At 44.7% G+C, this 24,507-nt stretch overlaps 1 protein-coding gene and 14 non-coding genes across 15 annotated transcripts; all 15 read left to right on the forward strand.

Annotated features, from left to right (window-relative positions):
• Positions 1-240: 240 nt before the first annotated feature.
• On the forward strand, positions 241-4,821 carry LOC134010140 (uncharacterized). Its single transcript, XM_062450007.1, has 11 exons — positions 241-306; positions 430-561; positions 651-758; positions 913-1,126; positions 1,313-1,894; positions 2,072-2,239; positions 2,494-2,768; positions 2,966-3,228; positions 3,448-3,705; positions 3,876-4,119; positions 4,504-4,821. Exons 1-11 carry the CDS (start codon positions 241-243, stop codon positions 4,819-4,821), a joined length of 2,628 nt encoding a protein of 875 aa, XP_062305991.1.
• A 1,424-nt stretch (positions 4,822-6,245) lies between these two features.
• On the forward strand, positions 6,246-6,327 carry trnas-gcu (transfer RNA serine (anticodon GCU)). Its single transcript has one exon. It is a non-coding gene; the product is annotated as a tRNA-Ser (tRNA).
• Positions 6,328-7,483: 1,156 nt separating this feature from the next.
• Positions 7,484-7,565, forward strand: trnas-gcu (transfer RNA serine (anticodon GCU)). The gene has a single exon. It is a non-coding gene; the product is annotated as a tRNA-Ser (tRNA).
• A 233-nt stretch (positions 7,566-7,798) lies between these two features.
• Positions 7,799-7,880, forward strand: trnas-gcu (transfer RNA serine (anticodon GCU)). Its single transcript has one exon. It is a non-coding gene; the product is annotated as a tRNA-Ser (tRNA).
• Positions 7,881-8,113: 233 nt separating this feature from the next.
• On the forward strand, positions 8,114-8,195 carry trnas-gcu (transfer RNA serine (anticodon GCU)). Its single transcript has one exon. It is a non-coding gene; the product is annotated as a tRNA-Ser (tRNA).
• An 848-nt stretch (positions 8,196-9,043) lies between these two features.
• Positions 9,044-9,125, forward strand: trnas-gcu (transfer RNA serine (anticodon GCU)). Its single transcript has one exon. It is a non-coding gene; the product is annotated as a tRNA-Ser (tRNA).
• Positions 9,126-9,666: 541 nt separating this feature from the next.
• On the forward strand, positions 9,667-9,748 carry trnas-gcu (transfer RNA serine (anticodon GCU)). Its single transcript has one exon. It is a non-coding gene; the product is annotated as a tRNA-Ser (tRNA).
• A 233-nt stretch (positions 9,749-9,981) lies between these two features.
• On the forward strand, positions 9,982-10,063 carry trnas-gcu (transfer RNA serine (anticodon GCU)). The gene has a single exon. It is a non-coding gene; the product is annotated as a tRNA-Ser (tRNA).
• Positions 10,064-10,296: 233 nt separating this feature from the next.
• trnas-gcu (transfer RNA serine (anticodon GCU)) lies at positions 10,297-10,378 on the forward strand. Its single transcript has one exon. It is a non-coding gene; the product is annotated as a tRNA-Ser (tRNA).
• A 1,156-nt stretch (positions 10,379-11,534) lies between these two features.
• trnas-gcu (transfer RNA serine (anticodon GCU)) lies at positions 11,535-11,616 on the forward strand. The gene has a single exon. It is a non-coding gene; the product is annotated as a tRNA-Ser (tRNA).
• A 233-nt stretch (positions 11,617-11,849) lies between these two features.
• On the forward strand, positions 11,850-11,931 carry trnas-gcu (transfer RNA serine (anticodon GCU)). Its single transcript has one exon. It is a non-coding gene; the product is annotated as a tRNA-Ser (tRNA).
• A 541-nt stretch (positions 11,932-12,472) lies between these two features.
• Positions 12,473-12,554, forward strand: trnas-gcu (transfer RNA serine (anticodon GCU)). Its single transcript has one exon. It is a non-coding gene; the product is annotated as a tRNA-Ser (tRNA).
• A 1,472-nt stretch (positions 12,555-14,026) lies between these two features.
• On the forward strand, positions 14,027-14,108 carry trnas-gcu (transfer RNA serine (anticodon GCU)). Its single transcript has one exon. It is a non-coding gene; the product is annotated as a tRNA-Ser (tRNA).
• Positions 14,109-14,957: 849 nt separating this feature from the next.
• trnas-gcu (transfer RNA serine (anticodon GCU)) lies at positions 14,958-15,039 on the forward strand. Its single transcript has one exon. It is a non-coding gene; the product is annotated as a tRNA-Ser (tRNA).
• Positions 15,040-15,580: 541 nt separating this feature from the next.
• Positions 15,581-15,662, forward strand: trnas-gcu (transfer RNA serine (anticodon GCU)). The gene has a single exon. It is a non-coding gene; the product is annotated as a tRNA-Ser (tRNA).
• Positions 15,663-24,507: the final 8,845 nt, after the last annotated feature.

The raw sequence follows: 24,507 nt of genomic DNA on the forward strand, positions 1-24,507 counted from the left end.
TTTCTCCCCAATCAATTCAAAAAGGTTATACAGCCAGCAGATCGGGTGTGGATTGCCAAGGTCCTCTATGAGCCTACAGGTCAGCTGAGGCAGAAAATGGAGGCGTGCTGGTTTCATCCACCACTGCAGCACAAACCGTCTCCTCCCGAGCCCGGGTGGCACTTCCGGCAGAGGATGTTCCTCTGGGCACCAATGAGGATGTGGGGGATTCCTCTGAAATGCACGCGGTGTGACCGGAAAATGCACCACTCAGGGATCTACCCGAAGGTGAGGGAGGTGATAGATGTGGATACCCGCTACTACCTGGTGGGAGGGGACTATCCACGTTGCAGCAAGTGTATGCTGCCGGTCTGCCCATGGAGCCAGGAAATCCTTGCTCAACTGGATGTGGCACATAGGAGCCTGTTTCCCGCTGTCCTCACTACACAGCTAGCCCTGGATAGGAAGTGTATGACTTTCCTGAAGCCAAGGACCAGTGGGAACAGTTCCTCCTACCTCCAGTCTGCAGTAGAGGAAGCACACAGCGAGGAGTGGGCACGTCAGACCATCCGCTACCTGACTGTGAGCTTCATTTGAAGATGGCTACCTTCGTCTCTTCTGCAGCTGTCCATCTTCCTCCTCCACCCTTCAGACCCCTTCCACTTGCCCAGTGGTTTGAGACGGTCCACTCCAACGACATCCTCAGCCACCTGGAAGAGATGAAGGGGGTGATCACCTCTACCTATGGTAGAATTCTGAAGATGGACTCTACAAAGAAGGTGAGGGTTTTAGCATTAATTTTATTTACTCTGATGTTAACCAATTGGAATGGATATAAATAGTTTACTTTATCATCCTAATGATGAAATAGTATTAATTTTAGTAAGCTTGTACAGTTTTTTTTAGAACATTCTGTTTTTGTTTGTTTTTCAGATCACCAAGAAGCTGGCTGGCAGTATAGGGGACACCGCTGCATGGATGTCCAACATCGGCAACGAGCTTGGCCAGGTTCTGAACAGTGTTCTGACGACAGGTGAAGGTGCAGGGCTGGAAGAGTTGTGCCAGGGCATCGTCACACGTTATGAGAATGCTGGACAAGCTGAGCCTGAGGCTATCTATGTTGACCGGGACTGCTGCAGCCAGTCAGGTGGGATGCTGAAATTGTTACTTTATGAAATATACATTGCAGATTACAGTATGTAATTAACTAAAGTTAATTATGATGTTAAAAAAAGAGAAAAATGGTGATAGTAATCTATAAACTAACAATGTAATGTAATTGCCCAAAAAATAGATGATCACGTCTGTAATAATCAATGTTTGTCTTTCACAGGTGTGTCGTCAGTGCTGAGACTCTTTCGACCATGGAAGTTTGTCGTCCGTTTAGACGTCTTCCACTTCATGCGAAGGTTTAACTGCGGCCTCACTACTGAGCACCACCCTCTCTACGGTACCTTTTGCTCCAAACTTTCCGCCTGTATCTTTGAGTGGGATCAGGAGGATGTGCAACGGCTTAAGGAGGCCAAGAAAGGGGAGTGGAAGAGCAGCCATGGCGGAAATGCTCCCACTGAGGCACTGCTCTTGGCCAGTATCAGCACTGGTGAAATGGCAAAGCACTGCAGGCGGAGGACCCGTGCAGTGGAGGAAATCCGGGTCATGATTTCGGGGCTGCTCGAATCGATGTGGGAGCTGACTGACACCACGGGGCTGCGTCTAGTGAACCCTGACAGCATGCACCATGTGTGGGAGGTGCAGCAGAAGCACCTGGAGTGCATCCAGGACCCTGCAGGGGTGGAGTTGTACACAAAGACAGGGACACTGCAGAAGGGTGGCAAAGTCCTTGACGTCCTCAGGTGTGGGAGGGGGTCCTCCTCCCTCGAGAGTTTTCACCGCCACCAGTGTGCTTTTGTTCCAGGTAAATTCAAAATGTTAACTTGCCGTATGCTTATCTTAAAAAAAAGTCTGTGTTATGACATAGTATGCACTTGAATTATTCAAATAACAATGTAATTGTCACTTTGTATTTAATAGGTGTTAATATGTATTGACTTCATAATAATGGTTGACCTAACCTGAGTATTTTTTTTCTTAGGCTTTCGATGCAATGCATTGCACACACAAATGTACATGCTGGAGGGGGTATCGAGGTGGAACATGAACCGGGCAAAGGAAGCTGTAGCTGTGGTGGGGGCATCAACCCTGAGGACATTTGATGTTCGCTTGATGTCTCACCTAAACAGCATGAGCCAGCGGGTCCTTGGTTGTTCTCTGGTTCCAGAATTCCAGAATTCACCCCACCTGGAAAACCTACTGGTAAGATAGCTCTCAGATCAGCACTGAGCATTTGAGTATTACTTCCTCTCCCACTTTTCTTTTCTCTGCCACCTCCACCCCTCCTCAGAGGACATGGGAGTGGGAGTGAAGATCGGGCTCTACATGTAGGAGATGTGTCTGTGTCTGTGTTTGTGTCCTTTCCTCTTCTTTAACTATGTGTTTAAACACTATGTGTTACAGGCATTGCTGTGGAGTACCTGTTGGCCCAGTCCAATAGAGGCGACCTGCTGGTTCCACAGCAGCTGCCAGAGATCCCCACAGAGGAGCTCGAGGACGACGGGGGTGAACCTGACGTCACGGTGTGCCAGGTAGCTGACCTTAGGGTAGGTGATCCTGATCCTCCAATATGTGCCGTGGAGGCCCAGGTGACACTGGAGGGTGACAGTGGACCCAGATCCCTGGATGAGGACATCATTGTGGAGGAAGACGACACACAAGACAGCACATCAGACCAGGTAATGTAACACCTTTCTCAAAAACAAGATATGTAACAAGTTCGCTAATGATATGCCACAAGTATCATACGTTTGTCAAGTAAAACGTCAAGTATTACGTTTTATGGAGAGAGAAAAAAGGTCAACATTGCTCAAATAGTTCAAAGAAATTTACACATTTATTTACATGTGTTTTTTTCATGATTTTCACTTTTCAGAATAGCCGATGTGATTCCAGAGGTGTCTTGGGCTGGGATGCGGTTGATGACCTGGCAGCCTACCTGGTTGGCCTGAACCGAACCATCACTGCCTTGTCATCAAAAGAGGAGGCTGACATAGTCCATCTTTACATGGCTCTCCCTGCTATGGACAAGGAACCTTTGAGGTTCGGCCAGAAAGCGAGGAAGAAGACCGTGGCAGGACCTTGGAGAGCGCCCAGGAAGCCGAGTGGCTCTGCTCCTGGACAGCAGGCGGCAGAGAGGTGATTTGACACAATTCTTAATCATTTTGGTTCATTACAAATCATTGAATCAGAAGGCTGTACTGCGTCAAACCAGGATTGAAAAAATTATTTTGTGATTATATTAGTTTGTGGGGGGTAAATTGGGCTGTTCACAGGTGACAGGTTGTTGCTATTATTATTTTTTTTAGTTTACAGCCTTGTTTAAAGTCCGGACCATATCATCCTTCTTTCCCACAGACTGTTCATGACTCACGGGCAGGCAGCCCAGGACCCCGAAGTCCACAGGGTCAGCGAATGTGTTTGCCTGAGACTTTTAAAAGAGTTTCAGCAAGCACCAAACAGGCCCAAGGACACAAGGAGTAGAACTCTGCCCATCCCACAGTCCATTGTGGTGGCCTACAGCCATCTTAAACAGCTGCTGGAGGACAGCAGGGTTGTTCTGGAGAAGACCAACGTGGTTCTGATACCAGTAAACAACACAACAATATCTTCTTGGTGAGTCTTGTTTTTTACGTGTACACCTTTCCTATACAATTACATTATATTATTAAACTGCAAGAAAAACCTTCAACTGCTTGCTTGTTAGAAAATACTAAACATAGGAGGATAGGCTACTATGTATAAAAGAACTAACTGAAGCTACTGTATGCATTTTTGTCTTTTAGGCTGCTTAGGAGGGATAAGAGGAAGGACAGGGACATGCTGCTGCAGGGCACCATACTCCCCAAACGGTTTGAACTGGCCAAGGACTCACTCCCTGAAGCCCAGACTCTTCCGGCTGCTCCTGTGCAGCATGGGCATGAGGCTATGGTGTTTGAGGAGCCAGAGAACCGGGAGGGTGAGGCAGTGATACGCCCTCGGCACAGTGTTCGTTCTGCCTTGGCACAGCACTACCAGCCTGGGTCATACGTATGGCCTGGTTCTGCTGGCTCAGCCTCGTATGAGCATGGTAACCTGCCACCACCCCCATCTCCTGCCTGGGCCTCGTACCAGCAGGGTCACCTGCCACCACCACCACCCCCATCTCCTGCCTGGGCCTCGTACCAGCAGGGTCACCTGCCACCACCACCATCTCCTGCCTGGGACTCGTACCAGCAGGATTACATGCCACCACCCCCATCTCCTGCCTGGCCCTCGTACCAGCAGGATTACCTGCCACCACCACCATCTCCTGCCTGGCCTTCGTACCAGCAGGATTACCTGCCACCACCACCATCTCCTGCCTGGCCTTCGTACCAGCCACCTCCCCCCTTCCAGCCACCTCTCCCCTTCCAGCCACCTCCCCCCTTCCAGCCACCTCCCCCCTTCCAGCCACCTGCTGACCATCCACTGTACCTGGCCCCTCCACCACCTGGCACCTCTGTTCAGCCAAGGCAACGTACGTGGAGACAGAAAAAAGCTGCCCAGGAGAACGAGGAGCTGATGGCTAGGGGTGAACCTCCACGCAAGAAGTTCAGGGATACCTACCAGTACATTTGCAAGCAGTGTGGGCAGGGGAAAAACAAAAGTACGGGTCACACCCAGCTGAAGGGGCGGTGGTACTGTCCAGCCTCAGGACTCACCCTGGCAGAGTGGAAGGACCAGTTGACCAGTCTTGCCAGTGGGAAATAAAGGAAAATGTATGAATAAATAAATACTGTATATAATAGTTATGTGTAAATAGTTAAGTATTGTATATAGTTAAGTTTTTCATTTCTGTGTTCTAAAAAATTCAATAAAAAAAAAATAGATGTATATATTTGTTAAATATATACTTTCAGGTTTAATAAAGTGACCAAAGTTTGTCAAATTGTATAATAATGTGTAGATAGTAAAGTATTGTATATAGTTATGTTTTTCATATCTGTGTTTGTGCATTGCATGGTGTTCTAAAAAAGAAAACAACAAAAAAATAAAGATGTATTATTAAATATCAGCACTCCTGGAAAGCCCTCTGCCAATGAAAATACATACTTTCTTGCTTTGATCTTCCTGACCTCTTTTCTCACCAGTGTTTGATGTTGTAGGCGGTGTTGAGAGGGGGTGGAGCTGAGGGTAAGAGGTGAGATGAAAGGGATGGGGCAGGAGAAGCCAAAGCGGTGGGGGTCTGTGACCTGAGTGCTGTGGAGATGGGGGTAGGGCAGTGTTCTGGGGGTGCACCTGAGGTGTGCAGCAGCCGGGGTGACTGGGCCGGGGTAGGGGCTGATCAAACCTGTTGAAGAGTTCAGGTTGTTCACCCACTTCTGGTCCCCCGCAGTCTGGGACAGTTGCTAAATATATATAAATATATATAAATCTGGGACAACTAACCCCCTAATCAGGATGAATGACACATAGCACTTTAATTACATCAAAATCAGATTTATTGGCCAAGTATGTTAACACACACACAATGATTTTGGTTCTGGCTGCTTTTAAACAATACATGCAATATTCACACAACTCACTTAATACAAGCAATATACACGTTATACGAAAGAAAAATTATGTTAATGCATGGTATTGGTGCATGCTGCCATGGTGCACAGAGTCGTCGGATCGAATCCCGCAGGAGACAAAGTGTCAATGTTGTCGATAAAAGTGATAAAAATAAGCGCACATGCGTGTGAAAATAACTTTAAAGGCGTTGTGAGTGGAGAAAAAAACATGACAATTTGTTTGTTTGTCTCCTTTTCTCTTTCCGTTTTTTCTCTTTCCCTCCCTCCCCCCCCCCTCTTTTTCCTTCTCCACCCCCCCCTAGCAGTCCCTTTTGCCCCATTTTCGGCCGAGTGGTTAAGGCGATGGACTGCTAATCCATTGTGCTCTGCACGTGTGAGTTCGAATCTCATCCAGCAAGTTCTCGTCATGACATGTCCACCTTTGTCAATTGAAATTCTTCTGTCCCTTACTGCTCCTATTTAGTGCCCCCCTCCACCACTGCCTTTCCAGCAACTCTTTGATTCCTTCCTCAGCACTGACTATATTCCTTTTCACAATTGTGCCTGTCGTCACCTGCTTTTCTCCATGTTTTGCGAAATGGAAGGTTCTTTCACCACCGTGGGCCCAGTGCTGAAAATGACGAGGTGGCCGAGTGGTTAAGGCGATGGACTGCTAATCCATTGTGCTCTGCACGCGTGAGTTTGAATCTCATCCTCGTCGGCAAGTTATCGTCATGACATGTCCACCTTTGTCAATTGAAATTCTCTGTCCCTTACTGCTCCTATTTAGTGCCCCCCTCCACCACTGCCTTTCCAGCAACTCTTTGATTCCTTCCTCAGCTCCTGACTATATTCCTTTTCACAATTGTGCCTGTCGTCACCTGCTTTTCTCCATGTTTTGTGAAATGGAAGGTTCTTTCACCACCGTGGGCCCAGTGCTGTAAATGACGAGGTGGCTGAGTGGTTAAGGCGATGGACTGCTAATCCATTGTGCTCTGCACGTGTGAGTTAGAATCTCATCTTCGTCGGCAAGTTATCTTTATGACATGTCCACCTTTGTCAATTGAAATTCTTCTGTCCCTTACTGCTCCTATTTAGAGCCCCCCTCCACCACTGCCTTTCCAGCAACTCTTTGATTCCTTCCTCAGCTCCTGACTATATTCCTTTTCACAATTGTGCCTGTCGTCACCTGCTTTTCTCCATGTCTTGTGAAATGGAAGGTTCTTTCACCACCGTGGGCCCAGTGCTGTAAATGACGAGGTGGCCGAGTGGTTTAGGCAATGTACTGCTAATCCATTGTGCTCTGCACGCGTGAGTTCGAATCTCAACTTTGTTGGCAAGTTATCGTCATGACATGTCCACTTTTGTCAATTAAAATTATTCTGTCCCTCAACCCTTACTGCTCCTATTTAGTGCCCCCCTCCACCACTGCCTTTCCAGAAACTCTTTGATTCCTTCCTCAGCTCCTGACTATATTCCTTTTCACAATTGTGCCTGTCGTCACCTGCCTTTCTCCATGTTTTGTGAAATGGAAGGTTCTTTCACCACCGTGGGCCCAGTGCGGTAAATGACGAGGTGGCCGAGTGGTTAAGGCGATGGACTGCTAATCCATTATGCGCTGCACGCGTAAGTTCGAATCTCATCCTCGTCGGCAAGTTATCGTCATGACATGTCAACCTTTGTCAATTGAAATTCTTCTGTCCCTTACTGCTCCTATTTAGTGCCCCCCTCCACCACTGCCTTTCCAGCAACTCTTTGATTCCTTCCTCAGCTCCTGACTATATTCCTTTTCACAATTGTGCCTGTCGTCACCTGCTTTTCTCCATGTTTTGTGAAATGGAAGGTTCTTTCACCACCGTGGGCCCAGTGCTGTAAATGACGAGGTGGCCGAGTGGTTAAGGCGATGGACTGCTAATCCATTGTGCTCTGCACGCGTGAGTTAGAATCTCATCCTCGTCAGCAAGTTATCGTCATGACATGTCCACCTTTGTCAATTGAAATTCTTCTGTCCCTCAACCCTTACTGCTCCTATTTAGTGCCCCCCTCCACCACTGCCTTTCCAGAAACTCTTTGATTCCTTCCTCAGCTCCTGACTATATTCCTTTTCACAATTGTGCCTGTCGTCACCTGCTTTTCTCCATGTTTTGTGAAATGGAAGGTTCTTTCACCACCGTGGGCCCAGTGCTGTAAATGACGAGGTGGCCGAGTGGTTAAGGCGATGGACTGCTAATCCATTGTGCTCTGCACGCGTGAGTTAGAATCTCATCCTCGTCAGCAAGTTATCGTCATGACATGTCCACCTTTGTCAATTAAAATTATTCTGTCCCTCAACCCTTACTGCTCCTATTTAGTGCCCCCCTCCACCACTGCCTTTCCAGAAACTCTTTGATTCCTTCCTCAGCTCCTGACTATATTCCTTTTCACAATTGTGCCTGTCGTCACCTGCTTTTCTCCATGTTTTGCGAAATGGAAGGTTCTTTCACCACCGTGGGCCCAGTGCTGAAAATGACGAGGTGGCCGAGTGGTTAAGGCGATGGACTGCTAATCCATTGTGCTCTGCACGCGTGAGTTTGAATCTCATCCTCGTCGGCAAGTTATCGTCATGACATGTCCACCTTTGTCAATTGAAATTCTCTGTCCCTTACTGCTCCTATTTAGTGCCCCCCTCCACCACTGCCTTTCCAGCAACTCTTTGATTCCTTCCTCAGCTCCTGACTATATTCCTTTTCACAATTGTGCCTGTCGTCACCTGCTTTTCTCCATGTTTTGTGAAATGGAAGGTTCTTTCACCACCGTGGGCCCAGTGCTGTAAATGACGAGGTGGCTGAGTGGTTAAGGCGATGGACTGCTAATCCATTGTGCTCTGCACGTGTGAGTTAGAATCTCATCTTCGTCGGCAAGTTATCTTTATGACATGTCCACCTTTGTCAATTGAAATTCTTCTGTCCCTTACTGCTCCTATTTAGAGCCCCCCTCCACCACTGCCTTTCCAGCAACTCTTTGATTCCTTCCTCAGCTCCTGACTATATTCCTTTTCACAATTGTGCCTGTCGTCACCTGCTTTTCTCCATGTCTTGTGAAATGGAAGGTTCTTTCACCACCGTGGGCCCAGTGCTGTAAATGACGAGGTGGCCGAGTGGTTTAGGCAATGTACTGCTAATCCATTGTGCTCTGCACGCGTGAGTTCGAATCTCATCCTCGTCAGCAAGTTATCGTCATGACATGTCCACCTTTGTCAATTGAAATTCTTCTGTCCCTCAACCCTTACTGCTCCTATTTAGTGCCCCCCTCCACCACTGCCTTTCCAGAAACTCTTTGATTCCTTCCTCAGCTCCTGACTATATTCCTTTTCACAATTGTGCCTGTCGTCACCTGCTTTTCTCCATGTTTTGTGAAATGGAAGGTTCTTTCACCACCGTGGGCCCAGTGCTGTAAATGACGAGGTGGCCGAGTGGTTAAGGCGATGGACTGCTAATCCATTGTGCTCTGCACGCGTGAGTTAGAATCTCATCCTCGTCAGCAAGTTATCGTCATGACATGTCCACCTTTGTCAATTAAAATTATTCTGTCCCTCAACCCTTACTGCTCCTATTTAGTGCCCCCCTCCACCACTGCCTTTCCAGAAACTCTTTGATTCCTTCCTCAGCTCCTGACTATATTCCTTTTCACAATTGTGCCTGTCGTCACCTGCTTTTCTCCATGTTTTGTGAAATGGAAGGTTCTTTCACCACCGTGGGCCCAGTGCTGTAAATGACGAGGTGGCCGAGTGGTTAAGGCGATGGACTGCTAATCCATTGTGCTCTGCACGCGTAAGTTCGAATCTCATCCTCGTCGGCAAGTTATCGTCATGACATGTCAACCTTTGTCAATTGAAATTCTTCTGTCCCTTACTGCTCCTATTTAGTGCCCCCCTCCACCACTGCCTTTCCAGCAACTCTTTGATTCCTTCCTCAGCTCCTGACTATATTCCTTTTCACAATTGTGCCTGTCGTCACCTGCTTTTCTCCATGTTTTGTGAAATGGAAGGTTCTTTCACCACCGTGGGCCCAGTGCTGTAAATGACGAGGTGGCCGAGTGGTTAAGGCGATGGACTGCTAATCCATTGTGCTCTGCACGCGTGAGTTAGAATCTCATCCTCGTCAGCAAGTTATCGTCATGACATGTCCACCTTTGTCAATTGAAATTCTTCTGTCCCTCAACCCTTACTGCTCCTATTTAGTGCCCCCCTCCACCACTGCCTTTCCAGAAACTCTTTGATTCCTTCCTCAGCTCCTGACTATATTCCTTTTCACAATTGTGCCTGTCGTCACCTGCTTTTCTCCATGTTTTGTGAAATGGAAGGTTCTTTCACCACCGTGGGCCCAGTGCTGTAAATGACGAGGTGGCCGAGTGGTTAAGGCGATGGACTGCTAATCCATTGTGCTCTGCACGCGTGAGTTAGAATCTCATCCTCGTCAGCAAGTTATCGTCATGACATGTCCACCTTTGTCAATTAAAATTATTCTGTCCCTCAACCCTTACTGCTCCTATTTAGTGCCCCCCTCCACCACTGCCTTTCCAGAAACTCTTTGATTCCTTCCTCAGCTCCTGACTATATTCCTTTTCACAATTGTGCCTGTCGTCACCTGCTTTTCTCCATGTTTTGCGAAATGGAAGGTTCTTTCACCACCGTGGGCCCAGTGCTGAAAATGACGAGGTGGCCGAGTGGTTAAGGCGATGGACTGCTAATCCATTGTGCTCTGCACGCGTGAGTTTGAATCTCATCCTCGTCGGCAAGTTATCGTCATGACATGTCCACCTTTGTCAATTGAAATTCTCTGTCCCTTACTGCTCCTATTTAGTGCCCCCCTCCACCACTGCCTTTCCAGCAACTCTTTGATTCCTTCCTCAGCTCCTGACTATATTCCTTTTCACAATTGTGCCTGTCGTCACCTGCTTTTCTCCATGTTTTGTGAAATGGAAGGTTCTTTCACCACCGTGGGCCCAGTGCTGTAAATGACGAGGTGGCTGAGTGGTTAAGGCGATGGACTGCTAATCCATTGTGCTCTGCACGTGTGAGTTAGAATCTCATCTTCGTCGGCAAGTTATCTTTATGACATGTCCACCTTTGTCAATTGAAATTCTTCTGTCCCTTACTGCTCCTATTTAGAGCCCCCCTCCACCACTGCCTTTCCAGCAACTCTTTGATTCCTTCCTCAGCTCCTGACTATATTCCTTTTCACAATTGTGCCTGTCGTCACCTGCTTTTCTCCATGTCTTGTGAAATGGAAGGTTCTTTCACCACCGTGGGCCCAGTGCTGTAAATGACGAGGTGGCCGAGTGGTTTAGGCAATGTACTGCTAATCCATTGTGCTCTGCACGCGTGAGTTCGAATCTCAACTTTGTTGGCAAGTTATCGTCATGACATGTCCACTTTTGTCAATTAAAATTATTCTGTCCCTCAACCCTTACTGCTCCTATTTAGTGCCCCCCTCCACCACTGCCTTTCCAGAAACTCTTTGATTCCTTCCTCAGCTCCTGACTATATTCCTTTTCACAATTGTGCCTGTCGTCACCTGCTTTTCTCCATGTTTTGTGAAATGGAAGGTTCTTTCACCACCGTGGGCCCAGTGCTGTAAATGACGAGGTGGCCGAGTGGTTAAGGCGATGGACTGCTAATCCATTATGCGCTGCACGCGTAAGTTCGAATCTCATCCTCGTCGGCAAGTTATCGTCATGACATGTCAACCTTTGTCAATTGAAATTCTTCTGTCCCTTACTGCTCCTATTTAGTGCCCCCCTCCACCACTGCCTTTCCAGCAACTCTTTGATTCCTTCCTCAGCTCCTGACTATATTCCTTTTCACAATTGTGCCTGTCGTCACCTGCTTTTCTCCATGTTTTGTGAAATGGAAGGTTCTTTCACCACCGTGGGCCCAGTGCTGTAAATGACGAGGTGGCCGAGTGGTTAAGGCGATGGACTGCTAATCCATTGTGCTCTGCACGCGTGAGTTAGAATCTCATCCTCGTCAGCAAGTTATCGTCATGACATGTCCACCTTTGTCAATTGAAATTCTTCTGTCCCTCAACCCTTACTGCTCCTATTTAGTGCCCCCCTCCACCACTGCCTTTCCAGAAACTCTTTGATTCCTTCCTCAGCTCCTGACTATATTCCTTTTCACAATTGTGCCTGTCGTCACCTGCTTTTCTCCATGTTTTGTGAAATGGAAGGTTCTTTCACCACCGTGGGCCCAGTGCTGTAAATGACGAGGTGGCCGAGTGGTTAAGGCGATGGACTGCTAATCCATTGTGCTCTGCACGCGTGAGTTAGAATCTCATCCTCGTCAGCAAGTTATCGTCATGACATGTCCACCTTTGTCAATTAAAATTATTCTGTCCCTCAACCCTTACTGCTCCTATTTAGTGCCCCCCTCCACCACTGCCTTTCCAGAAACTCTTTGATTCCTTCCTCAGCTCCTGACTATATTCCTTTTCACAATTGTGCCTGTCGTCACCTGCTTTTCTCCATGTTTTGTGAAATGGAAGGTTCTTTCACCACCGTGGGCCCAGTGCTGTAAATGACGAGGTGGCCGAGTGGTTAAGGCGATGGACTGCTAATCCATTGTGCTCTGCACGCGTAAGTTCGAATCTCATCCTCGTCGGCAAGTTATCGTCATGACATGTCAACCTTTGTCAATTGAAATTCTTCTGTCCCTTACTGCTCCTATTTAGTGCCCCCCTCCACCACTGCCTTTCCAGCAACTCTTTGATTCCTTCCTCAGCTCCTGACTATATTCCTTTTCACAATTGTGCCTGTCGTCACCTGCTTTTCTCCATGTTTTGTGAAATGGAAGGTTCTTTCACCACCGTGGGCCCAGTGCTGTAAATGACGAGGTGGCCGAGTGGTTAAGGCGATGGACTGCTAATCCATTGTGCTCTGCACGCGTGAGTTAGAATCTCATCCTCGTCAGCAAGTTATCGTCATGACATGTCCACCTTTGTCAATTGAAATTCTTCTGTCCCTCAACCCTTACTGCTCCTATTTAGTGCCCCCCTCCACCACTGCCTTTCCAGAAACTCTTTGATTCCTTCCTCAGCTCCTGACTATATTCCTTTTCACAATTGTGCCTGTCGTCACCTGCTTTTCTCCATGTTTTGTGAAATGGAAGGTTCTTTCACCACCGTGGGCCCAGTGCTGTAAATGACGAGGTGGCCGAGTGGTTAAGGCGATGGACTGCTAATCCATTGTGCTCTGCACGCGTAAGTTCGAATCTCATCCTCGTCGGCAAGTTATCGTCATGACATGTCAACCTTTGTCAATTGAAATTCTTCTGTCCCTTACTGCTCCTATTTAGTGCCCCCCTCCACCACTGCCTTTCCAGCAACTCTTTGATTCCTTCCTCAGCTCCTGACTATATTCCTTTTCACAATTGTGCCTGTCGTCACCTGCTTTTCTCCATGTTTTGTGAAATGGAAGGTTCTTTCACCACCGTGGGCCCAGTGCTGTAAATGACGAGGTGGCCGAGTGGTTAAGGCGATGGACTGCTAATCCATTGTGCTCTGCATGCGTGAGTTAAAATCTCATCCTCGTCAGCAAGTTATCGTCATGACATGTCCACCTTTGTCAATTGAAATTCTACTGTCCCTTACTGCTCCTATTTAGTGCCCCCCTCCACCACTGCCTTTCCAGCAAATCTTTGATTCCTTCCTCAGCTCCTGACTATATTCCTTTTCACAATTGTGCCTGTCGTCACCTGCTTTTCTCCATGTTTTGTGAAATGGAAGGTTCTTTCACCACCGTGGGCCCAGTGCTGTAAATGACGAGGTGGCCGAGTGGTTAAGGCAATGTACTGCTAATCCATTGTGCTCTGCACGCGTGAGTTCGAATCTCAACTTTGTTGGCAAGTTATAGTCATGACATGTCCACTTTTGTCAATTAAAATTATTCTGTCCCTCAACCCTTACTGCTCCTATTTAGTGCCCCCCTCCACCACTGCCTTTCCAGAAACTCTTTGATTCCTTCCTCAGCTCCTGACTATATTCCTTTTCACAATTGTGCCTGTCGTCACCTGCTTTTCTCCATGTTTTGTGAAATGGAAGGTTCTTTCACCACCGTGGGCCTAGTGCTGTAAATGACGAGGTGGCCGAGTGGTTAAGGCGATGGACTGCTAATCCATTGTGCTCTGCACGCGTAAGTTCGAATCTCATCCTCGTCGGCAAGTTATCGTCATGACATGTCAACCTTTGTCAATTGAAATTCTTCTGTCCCTTACTGCTCCTATTTAGTGCCCCCCTCCACCACTGCCTTTCCAGCAACTCTTTGATTCCTTCCTCAGCTCCTGACTATATTCCTTTTCACAATTGTGCCTGTCGTCACCTGCTTTTCTCCATGTTTTGTGAAATGGAAGGTTCTTTCACCACCGTGGGCCCAGTGCTGTAAATGACGAGGTGGCCGAGTGGTTAAGGCGATGGACTGCTAATCCATTGTGCTCTGCACGCGTGAGTTAGAATCTCATCCTCGTCAGCAAGTTATCGTCATGACATGTCCACCTTTGTCAATTGAAATTCTACTGTCCCTTACTGCTCCTATTTAGTGCCCCCCTCCACCACTGCCTTTCCAGCAAATCTTTGATTCCTTCCTCAGCTCCTGACTATATTCCTTTTCACAATTGTGCCTGTCGTCACCTGCTTTTCTCCATGTTTTGTGAAATGGAAGGTTCTTTCACCACCGTGGGCCCAGTGCTGTAAATGACGAGGTGGCCGAGTGGTTAAGGCAATGTACTGCTAATCCATTGTGCTCTGCACGCGTGAGTTCGAATCTCAACTTTGTTGGCAAGTTATAGTCATGACATGTCCACTTTTGTCAATTAAAATTATTCTGTCCCTCAACCCTTACTGCTCCTATTTAGTGCCCCCCTCCACCACTGCCTTTCCAGAAACTCTTTGATTCCTTCCTCAGCTCCTGACTATATTCCTTTTCACAATTGTGCCTGTCGTCACCTGCTTTTCTCCATGTTTTGTGAAATGGAAGGTTCTTTCACCACCGTGGGCCCAGTGCTGTAAATGACGAGGTGGCCGAGTGGTTAAGGTGATGGACTGCTAATCCATTGTGCTCTGCACGCGTAAGTTCGAATCTCATCCTCGTCGGCAAGTTATCGTCATGACATGTCAACCTTTGTCAATTGAAATTCTTCTGTCCCTTACTGCTCCTATTTAGTGTCCCCCTCCACCACTGCCTTTCCAGCAACTCTTTGATTCCTTCCTCAGCTCCTGACTATATTCCTTTTCACAATTGTGCCTGTCGTCACCTGCTTTTCTCCATGTTTTGTGAAATGGAAGGTTCTTTCACCACCGTGGGCCCAGTGCTGTAAATGACGAGGTGGCCGAGTGGTTAAGGCGATGGACTGCTAATCCATTGTGCTCTGCACGCGTGAGTTAGAATCTCATCCTCGTCAGCAAGTTATCGTCATGACATGTCCACCTTTGTCAATTAAAATTATTCTGTCCCTCAACCCTTACTGCTCCTATTTAGTGCCCCCCTCCACCACTGCCTTTCCAGAAACTCTTTGATTCCTTCCTCAGCTCCTGACTATATTCCTTTTCACAATTGTGCCTGTCGTCACCTGCTTTTCTCCATGTTTTGTGAAATGGAAGGTTCTTTCACCACCGTGGGCCCAGTGCTGTAAATGACGAGGTGGCCGAGTGGTTAAGGCGATGGACTGCTAATCCATTGTGCTCTGCACGCGTAAGTTCGAATCTCATCCTCGTCGGCAAGTTATCGTCATGACATGTCAACCTTTGTCAATTGAAATTCTTCTGTCCCTTACTGCTCCTATTTAGTGCCCCCCTCCACCACTGCCTTTCCAGCAACTCTTTGATTCCTTCCTCAGCTCCTGACTATATTCCTTTTCACAATTGTGCCTGTCGTCACCTGCTTTTCTCCATGTTTTGTGAAATGGAAGGTTCTTTCACCACCGTGGGCCCAGTGCTGTAAATGACGAGGTGGCCGAGTGGTTAAGGCGATGGACTGCTAATCCATTGTGCTCTGCACGCGTGAGTTAGAATCTCATCCTCGTCAGCAAGTTATCGTCATGACATGTCCACCTTTGTCAATTGAAATTCTTCTGTCCCTTACTGCTCCTATTTAGTGCCCCCCTCCACCACTGCCTTTCCAGCAAATCTTTGATTCCTTCCTCAGCTCCTGACTATATTCCTTTTCACAATTGTGCCTGTCGTCACCTGCTTTTCTCCATGTTTTGTGAAATGGAAGGTTCTTTCACCACCGTGGGCCCAGTGCTGTAAATGACGAGGTGGCCGAGTGGTTAAGGCAATGTACTGCTAATCCATTGTGCTCTGCACGCGTGAGTTCGAATCTCAACTTTGTTGGCAAGTTATCGTCATGACATGTCCACTTTTGTCAATTAAAATTATTCTGTCCCTCAACCCTTACTGCTCCTATTTAGTGCCCCCCTCCACCACTGCCTTTCCAGAAACTCTTTGATTCCTTCCTCAGCTCCTGACTATATTCCTTTTCACAATTGTGCCTGTCGTCACCTGCTTTTCTCCATGTTTTGTGAAATGGAAGGTTCTTTCACCACCGTGGGCCCAGTGCTGTAAATGACGAGGTGGCCGAGTGGTTAAGGCGATGGACTGCTAATCCATTGTGCTCTGCACGCGTAAGTTCGAATCTCATCCTCGTCGGCAAGTTATCGTCATGACATGTCCACCTTTGTCAATTGAAATTCTTCTGTCCCTTACTGCTCCTATTTAGTGCCCCCCTCCACCACTGCCTTTCCAGCAACTCTTTGATTCCTTCCTCAGCTCCTGACTATATTCCTTTTCACAATTGTGCCTGTCGTCACCTGCTTTTCTCCATGTTTTGTGAAATGGAAGGTTCTTTCACCACCGTGGGCCCAGTGCTGTAAATGACGAGGTGGCCGAGTGGTTAAGGCGATGGACTGCTAATCCATTGTGCTCTGCATGCGTGAGTTAGAATCTCATCCTCGTCAGCAAGTTATCGTCATGACATGTCCACCTTTGTTTCAGCCTAAACCATACAACGGAACGTTAAATCCAATTCAACCACAATCGCTACCAAGACAAACACAGCAGTAGTCTAGTACTGTACCGTAGTAGTACAATTTACCGGGCCAGCTTCTCGCATTTTGCGTTGTTACTGACGCTTATTATGAACTTGCGATTTTCCACTAAATAAATGTCAAGCTTATTTACGTTTTGGGGGGCATATTTTCAGTTAGCAGATGGTACTGTTTGAATCGCAATTCCATCTTCTAATCTACAGTACTGCCGGTAACGTCGTAGAATAATCTTCAAAGGGGTTCTTTATTCATGAATTAATGCAATGAGTAGGCTAAATGCATGAAAATATCACGAGAAGGGAAAAACTTAAAAGGACGTTTACTTCATAGAGATTAGGTCAATTTTTACACCGGTCTGCCAAATTTATTCGTTTTGATTCAACGATGAGGATGCCTTTTGCAGGGGAAATGAGAAGATCTATTTCATTCTACACTTCACTCGTATTTTCAGTTGTAAATGAGCAGCAAAAAAAAATGCTTTTAAATCTATGTAATCTTTATAAATAATAAGTATGCATTTTTATATAAAATATACAGAAATATCAGTTTTAAAAATGTCATTCAAAAACGGACCCCTGTGCAACCGACGCAAGCAAGCACACCCTACAATTTCCCCAGAAATTGTACCCTCTCTAGTTAACTTTAGTTTATTACATACTGTAATCTGCAATGTATATTTCATAAAGTAACAATTTCAGCATCCCACCTGACTGGCTGCAGCAGTCCCGGTCAACATAGATAGCCTCAGGCTCAGCTTGTCCAGCATTCTCATAACGTGTGATGATTCCCTGGCACAACTCTTCCAGCCCTGCACCTTCACCTGTCGTCAGAACACTGTTCAGAACCTGGCCAAGCTCGATGTTGGACATCCATGCATCCCCTATACTGCCAGCCAGCTTCTTGGTGATCTGAAAAACAAACAAAAACAGAACGTTCTAAAAAAAACTGTACAAGCTTACTAAAACTAGAGAGGGTACAATTTCTGGGGAAATTGTAGGGTGTGCTTGCTTGCGTCGGTTGGACAGGGGTCAGTTTTTTAATGACATTTTTACAACTGATATTTCTGTATTTTATATAAAAATGCATACTTATTATTTATAAAGATGACATAGATTTAAAAGCATTTTTTTTTGCTGCTCATTTACAACTGAAAATACGAGTGAAGTGTAGAATGAAATGGATGTCTTCTCATTTCCCCAAGAGGCAGCCTCATCGTTGAATCAAAACGAATACATTTGGCAGACCGGTGTACAAATTGACCTAATCTCTATGATTTAAACGTCCTTTTAAGTTTTTCCCTTCTCGTGATATTTTCATGCATTTAGCCTACTCATTGCATTCATTCATTAATAAAGAACCCCCTTTGAAGATTATTCTACGACGTTACCCGGCAGTAGAAGATGGAATCGCGATTCAAACAGTACCATCTGCTAACTGAAAATATGCCCCCCAAAACGTAAATAAGCTTGACATTTATTTAGTGGAAAATCGCTCATTCATAAAAAGCTCACTGGTAGCGATCATTGTCAGTAACAACGCAAAATGCGATATAGCCCTGTGTGGAGAAGCTGCCCCGGTAAATTGTACTACTACGGTACAGTGGTAGTACAGACTAGACTACTGCTGTGTTCGTCTTGGTAGCGATTGCGTTGGTTGAATTGGATTTAACGTTCCGTTGTACGGTTTAGGCTGAAATTAATTATTTTCATGAACAGATTAACAAAGTTTAGGCTGTGGCAATGAAGTTCAGGTTAGTAGTTAGATAGACTTTTGATTTAAGTAAGGGGAGTGCCGAACATGTTCTGTCGCCGTTTGACTTCCTAAACAGCTGTGTAAGTTAGATGTTTTTGTCGTGTGTCTCGCGTAAGCTACAGCGTTGCAGTGAGCTACACTGGTTTGAAACCACAGGTAATGGTAATTTCACCAACAAATCGTTTACTAATGTCAGAATAAATCCTACAACGAAAATGTATATGTGAGGAATGTTTATTTTAACGATTGAAAACAGATAACGCTACATCATAAACCACTGTAGTATGTGTTGCCCGGGCAACACAGGCTAATGTCATGATGCTAATTCTTCAGTGAAATAGTAGACTACTGTTTCCGAAAGTAGATGTACTTCCTTAATAATATCAGATTATACTGTACATTACACATCACAATTGTGTGTCATATCACAAAGTAAAATGAGTAAATAGTTATCACCCTGGCCTCTTTGCTTGTGGCGTTTCTGCAGCTGCCTTGCAGTAAAGCTATAGTTAGCCTAGCTATCCCCCAAGTTAACAGATGCGAAACGAATGTTCTGCCAAAGGTAGTCACGCGTGTTTTCGTGAAGTTAGTGACGTAGCGACGTTAGTAACGTCAGTGACTGTGGCTAGCAAATTAGCCACCGTTAGCTTCACTTTTCGCCACAAAAACTTAACTTCAGCCTAAACCATGCAACGGAACGTAAATTCCAATAGAAGCAACTCAATCGCTACCAAGACGAAACTTTTGACACCTACGTTGTCTATGTAGGCCAAATATTGACTGAGTTTTAGGGGGGCGAAAATAAACAATAATAAATAATAATATATATGTGAGAGAACAAAGGTTGTGCTCTCGCCGAAGGCTTGAGCACACCCAACTAGAGAGGGTACAATTTCTGGGGAAATTGTAGGGTGTGCTTGCTTGCGTCGGTTGCACAGGGGTCCGTTTTTGAATGACATTTTTACAACTGATATTTCTGTATATTTTATATAAAAATGCATACTTATTATTTATAAAGATGACATAGATTTAAAAGCATTTTTTTTTGCTGCTCATTTACAACTGAAAATACGAGTGAAGTGTAGAATGAAATAGATGTCTTGTCATTTCCCCTGCAAGAGGCAGCCTCATCGTTGAAACAAAACGAATAAATTGGGCAGACCGGTGTAAAAACGAAAATGTATATGTGAGGAATGTTTATTTTAACGATTGAAAACAGATAACGCTACATCATAGACCACTGTAGTATGTGTTGCCCGGGCAACACAGGCTAATGTCATGATGCTAATACTTCAGTGAAATAGTAGACTACTGTTTCCGAAAGTAGATGTACTTCCTTAATAATATCAGCTTATATTGTACATTACACATCACAATTGTGTGTCATATCACAAAGTAAAATTAGTAAATAGTTATCACCTGGCCTCTTTGCTTGTGGCATTTCTGCAGCTGCCTTGCAGTAAAGCTATAGTTAGCCTAGCTATCTCCCAGAAGTTAACGAGCTGCTAAACTAATATTCTGCTAGAGGTAGTCACGCGAGTTTTCGTGACGTAAGTAGCGTCATTGACTGTGGTTAGCAAGTTAGCCACCGTTAGCTTCACTTTTCGACACAAAAACTTAATTTCTACTTAAACCGTGCAACGGAACGTAAATCCCAATACAAGCAACTCAATCGGTACCAGGACGAAACGTTTGACACCTAGGTTGTCTATGTAGGCCAAATATTGACTGAGTTTTAGGGGGGCAAAAAGAATAATAACTAGAAACGACTGTTCCTGCGAAACAGCAGTGAGAATGCTGAAAACCTGAATGGGGATAGCTGACCATGCTAAAAAAGCTGAAAATAGTGAAAATTTAGTAGAAAGTTATAAGCTGAAGCTTCAAAGCAACCGAAAGGTATTTTTGAAAGGGGCTGGAGCAGCATTCCAACAATGATTTGAAAGGATTTACCATTACTTTTAAAGGGAGAATAATTTGCACAAAAACCTTAATATTTTAAAAAGTATAAAAGTGAGAAATGAGAAAATACCCGCAAGCTGAAATGAATTTCAAAAATGTGTGAGTCAAACAAGAGGCAGTGTGGAAGCTGAACTGCATCATCTTAACAAAGCTAAGAGCTAAAATAGCCTACAATGTGGGAGAAGCTGAAAGCTGAACTGTTAAACAGAAGAAGAAGTAGGCTAGCTAGTCGTAACAAGAATATTATCGTTTTAACAGATTAAATTATAGTTGGGATAGTAATAGCAGTAGCAGATGTAGCCTACCATTGAGTGCGTTTACTCGGCTTTCTTAGTAGGATTCAATGTGTTGATGGAATGAAACATACAGCAGTAGAGCCGATACAGGAAGACACGGCGACACTTTGTTGCAGAAGGATGATGGTGCAAGTTTTGTCCGTGGAGCATACAACGATTAATAAAAAAGAATCATGTAGACGCGTTTATTGAGTAATCGCATAACTAATTACACATGTAAACGGAGTAATCGTATTATTGGTATAAACCGACAATTGATAGTAATCGTGTTTCTCATGGTCAAGTAAATGTACCAATCACCTGTGTGAGAGACTGAGTGGTGCGTGTCTGTCGTTACGGTGATGGTGCAGCTATGATTGCTAACGCGGTGAGGGCACAGAATAAGAGAAATGTAGCTAGAATCCACACCTCAAACAAGATAACCTAGACGCAAAACTGTACGTCCAATCCAAAATATAAGGATATTTTCCGAGACCCAAGACTCTGCCGAAACCAGAGATATTCTTTATATGTCTGTGCAGTCAGAAATACGACTCTACCTGCAGTTTCAAAAACGTGTTCCTTTTGCTTTCCTGGTGCTTGTTTGTTTGGTTGCCACGGTGATGGCGCAGCTGTGATAGCTAACGAGCTAGGCAGAGAGAAAAACGAACATTTACCTAGCATCCACACCTCAAACAAGTTGACCTAGACGCAAAACTATACGTCCAATCCAAAATATAAGGATATTTTCCGAGACCCAAGACTCTGCCGAAACCAGAGATATTCTTTATATGTCTGTGCAGTCAGAAATACGACTCTACCTGCAGTTTCAAAAACGTGTTCCTTTTGCTTTCCTGGTGCTTGTTTGTTTGGTTGCCACGGTGATGGCGCAGCTGTGATAGCTAACGAGCTAGGCAGAGAGAAAAACGAACATTTACCTAGCATCCACACCTCAAACAAGTTGACCTAGACGCAAAACTATACGTCCAATCCAAAATATAAGGATATTTTCCGAGACCCAAGACTCTGCCGAAACCAGAGATGTCCTTTATATGTCTGTGCGGTCAGAAATACGACTCTATCGGCAGTTTCAAAATCTTGTTCCTTCTTGCTTTCTCTGACTGATTGTACTCACCTCTCCATTGAAGTTAGTGAGAGAATTTGAAAGGCTGCTCTCGCTTCAAGGCTCATAGCTGAAAATCTGTAAATGTGAGCTCTTTAGTAGTTACATTGGCTGAAAGAGGACAATCTTTCCTACATTTTAAGGTATAACTTGTTTCTGTAAGTTAAACTATATGAACGTTAGAGGAATTTGTTTGACAAATTAGTTGAATATCAGAAAAAGAGCAGCAGAGTGGCACACTCTGCTTGCTGCTCATTCATAAAAATCAAGAAGGAGCAAACATTTTAATGTATTTCAAACTGTCATAATTCAAAATTGGCTGAACATTTGAAAAAGCTGAATCATTTGGGAATAGCTGAATGTCTTGTGAACATTTTAAAGGTTGAATGGTGTCTCTAGCTGAAAGTAAGCTGAAGTAGTTACGTTTGAAAGAGGAGGAAGCTTTTTAATGATTTGAAAGGATTTACCATTACTTTTAATGGGAGAATAATTTGCACAAAAACCTTAATGTCTTAAAAAGTATAAAAGTGAGAAATACCAAAAGTCATAGCCATCATCTCCTGAAGGAGCTGAACGTTTTGATACAAAAGTTGTAAGAATCGGTTAAAGTATGCAGAACGAGTTAAAGGCCAAAAAACGGCGGAAGAACTGAGAAGTTGAAAAGCAATAGTGAGAATGCTTAACAGCATTCTCACAATAAATAAATATATATGTGAGAGAACAAAGGTTGAGCCCTTGCCGAAGGCAAAGCACACCCAATAACTTCAAATCTTAAAATGCTTGTTAAAAATATGGTCTCTTTATATTATGCAGCGTCGTGGCACATATTGGACAACTGAAAAGCCAATTTAAACTAGAAAAGGCTGTTCCTGCGAAACAGCAGTGAGAATGCTGAAAACCTGAATGGGGATAGCTGACCATGCTAAAAAAGCTGAAAATTGTGAAAATTTAGTAGAAAGTTATAAGCTGAAGCTTCAAAGCAACCGAAAGGTATTTTTGAAAGGGGCTGGAGCAGCATTCCAACAATGATTTGAAAGGATTTACCATTACTTTTAAAGGGAGAATAATTTGCACAAAAACCTTAATATTTTAAAAAGTATAAAAGTGAGAAATGAGAAAATACCCGCAAGCTGAAATGAATTTCAAAAATGTGTGAGTGACACAAAAGAGGCAGTGTGGAAGCTGAACTGCATCATCTGCATCATCTTAACAAAGCTATGAGCTAAAATAGCCTACAATGCGGGAGAAGCTGAAAGCTGAACTGTTAAACAGAAGAAGTAGGCTAGCTAGTCGGAACAAGAATATTATCGTTTTAACAGCTGAAATTATAGTTGGGATAGTAATAGCAGTAGCAGATGTAGCCTACCATTGAGTGCGTTTACTCGGCTTTCTTAGTAGGATTCAATGTGTTGATGGAATGAAACATACAGCAGTAGAGCCGATACAGGAAGACACGGCGACACTTTGTTGCAGAAGGATGATGGTGCAAGTTTTGTCCGTGGAGCATACAACGATTAACCCTTTCACACGTAGGTTCTAAATTCCTTGACTGGTCCCCCAGAGTGAGTTTTTTATGCGCGTGAGTTTGGATCAATCTCAACGTTCTAGAAATTGATTATGACGCATTAAAATCGAATTGCTATACAATTTAAGTATTTCTCGGTTCGCATTTTCCATTGACCTAGTTTGCACCCCGTATTAGTGACGAATACTCCATTCATTGGTTGTTTTGTTTATCCACCTTCTCGTTACGTATTTCTTCCGCTTCAGGGGACTGGCGGAAACCTTCAAAGTCGATATTTTGGCTATTATTCTGGTGACTGAAGTATTTGTATAACTCAAATTATACCACCCATATAGTTTGCACGATACTGAGATGAAAGCATGAACTGTTGTATTTCACGAGGTGATGTTTTTGCCAAACTAGCTAGCTCGTAGTGTAGTAAAGAGTCAATCAACAAGTTAGCTGTTGCTAATTTACTAGGCTATGTTACGTTGTTTGTGTGGTCGGATTATAACGAAAACAAAATAATTTGGATACATCCAGTCAGTCTAATTTGATTTATATTCATCGTTTTGTTTTCTCTAGCTGGCTTCCATCTCGTAAACCTTCTGAGTTGGCAACGCAGCCAGTGTTCACAAAATAAGTTACTGGATGGAAGCCAGCTAAACGAAAACAAAACGATACATTACAATCCTAGTAATACGCTAGACTGACTAGATGCACTTGCATTACTTTGTTATAATCCTACTACACAAACTACGTAACATAGCCAAGTAAATTAGCAGCAACTGTTGATCGTCAACCAAATTGAGCTATAGGCGAGACTGGAACATGACTCCCACACACCTCGGCGAAAGGCGATCAAGCAAGCTCATGCTGCTTGGATACCTTCAAACCTTTTTGGTTGGCATCTTTATCTGGGAAACTTTTCTGGTGAGTAGATTATTTATACCCACAAAATATACACATACCTGTGGCATGATATTGAGACGAAAGCATGACCTGTGGTTGTTTTCCACTATCTGATGTTTTTACTAGCTAGCTCGTAGTAAAGGGTATTATTCAGGTAACTAGCGATTACTAACTTGCCATGTTTAGTCAAATTAAAGCAAACACAATAATTCAGACATCCATTCTATATTGATGGCTATGTTTTGTGATCTCTTGCTACCATCTACTGTCATTAATTTCCGTGTTGATAGAAAATGTAT

Source organism: Osmerus eperlanus, chromosome 23 (assembly GCF_963692335.1).
Source record: "Osmerus eperlanus chromosome 23, fOsmEpe2.1, whole genome shotgun sequence".
In the NCBI taxonomy this organism is placed as follows: Eukaryota; Metazoa; Chordata; class Actinopteri; order Osmeriformes; family Osmeridae; genus Osmerus; species Osmerus eperlanus.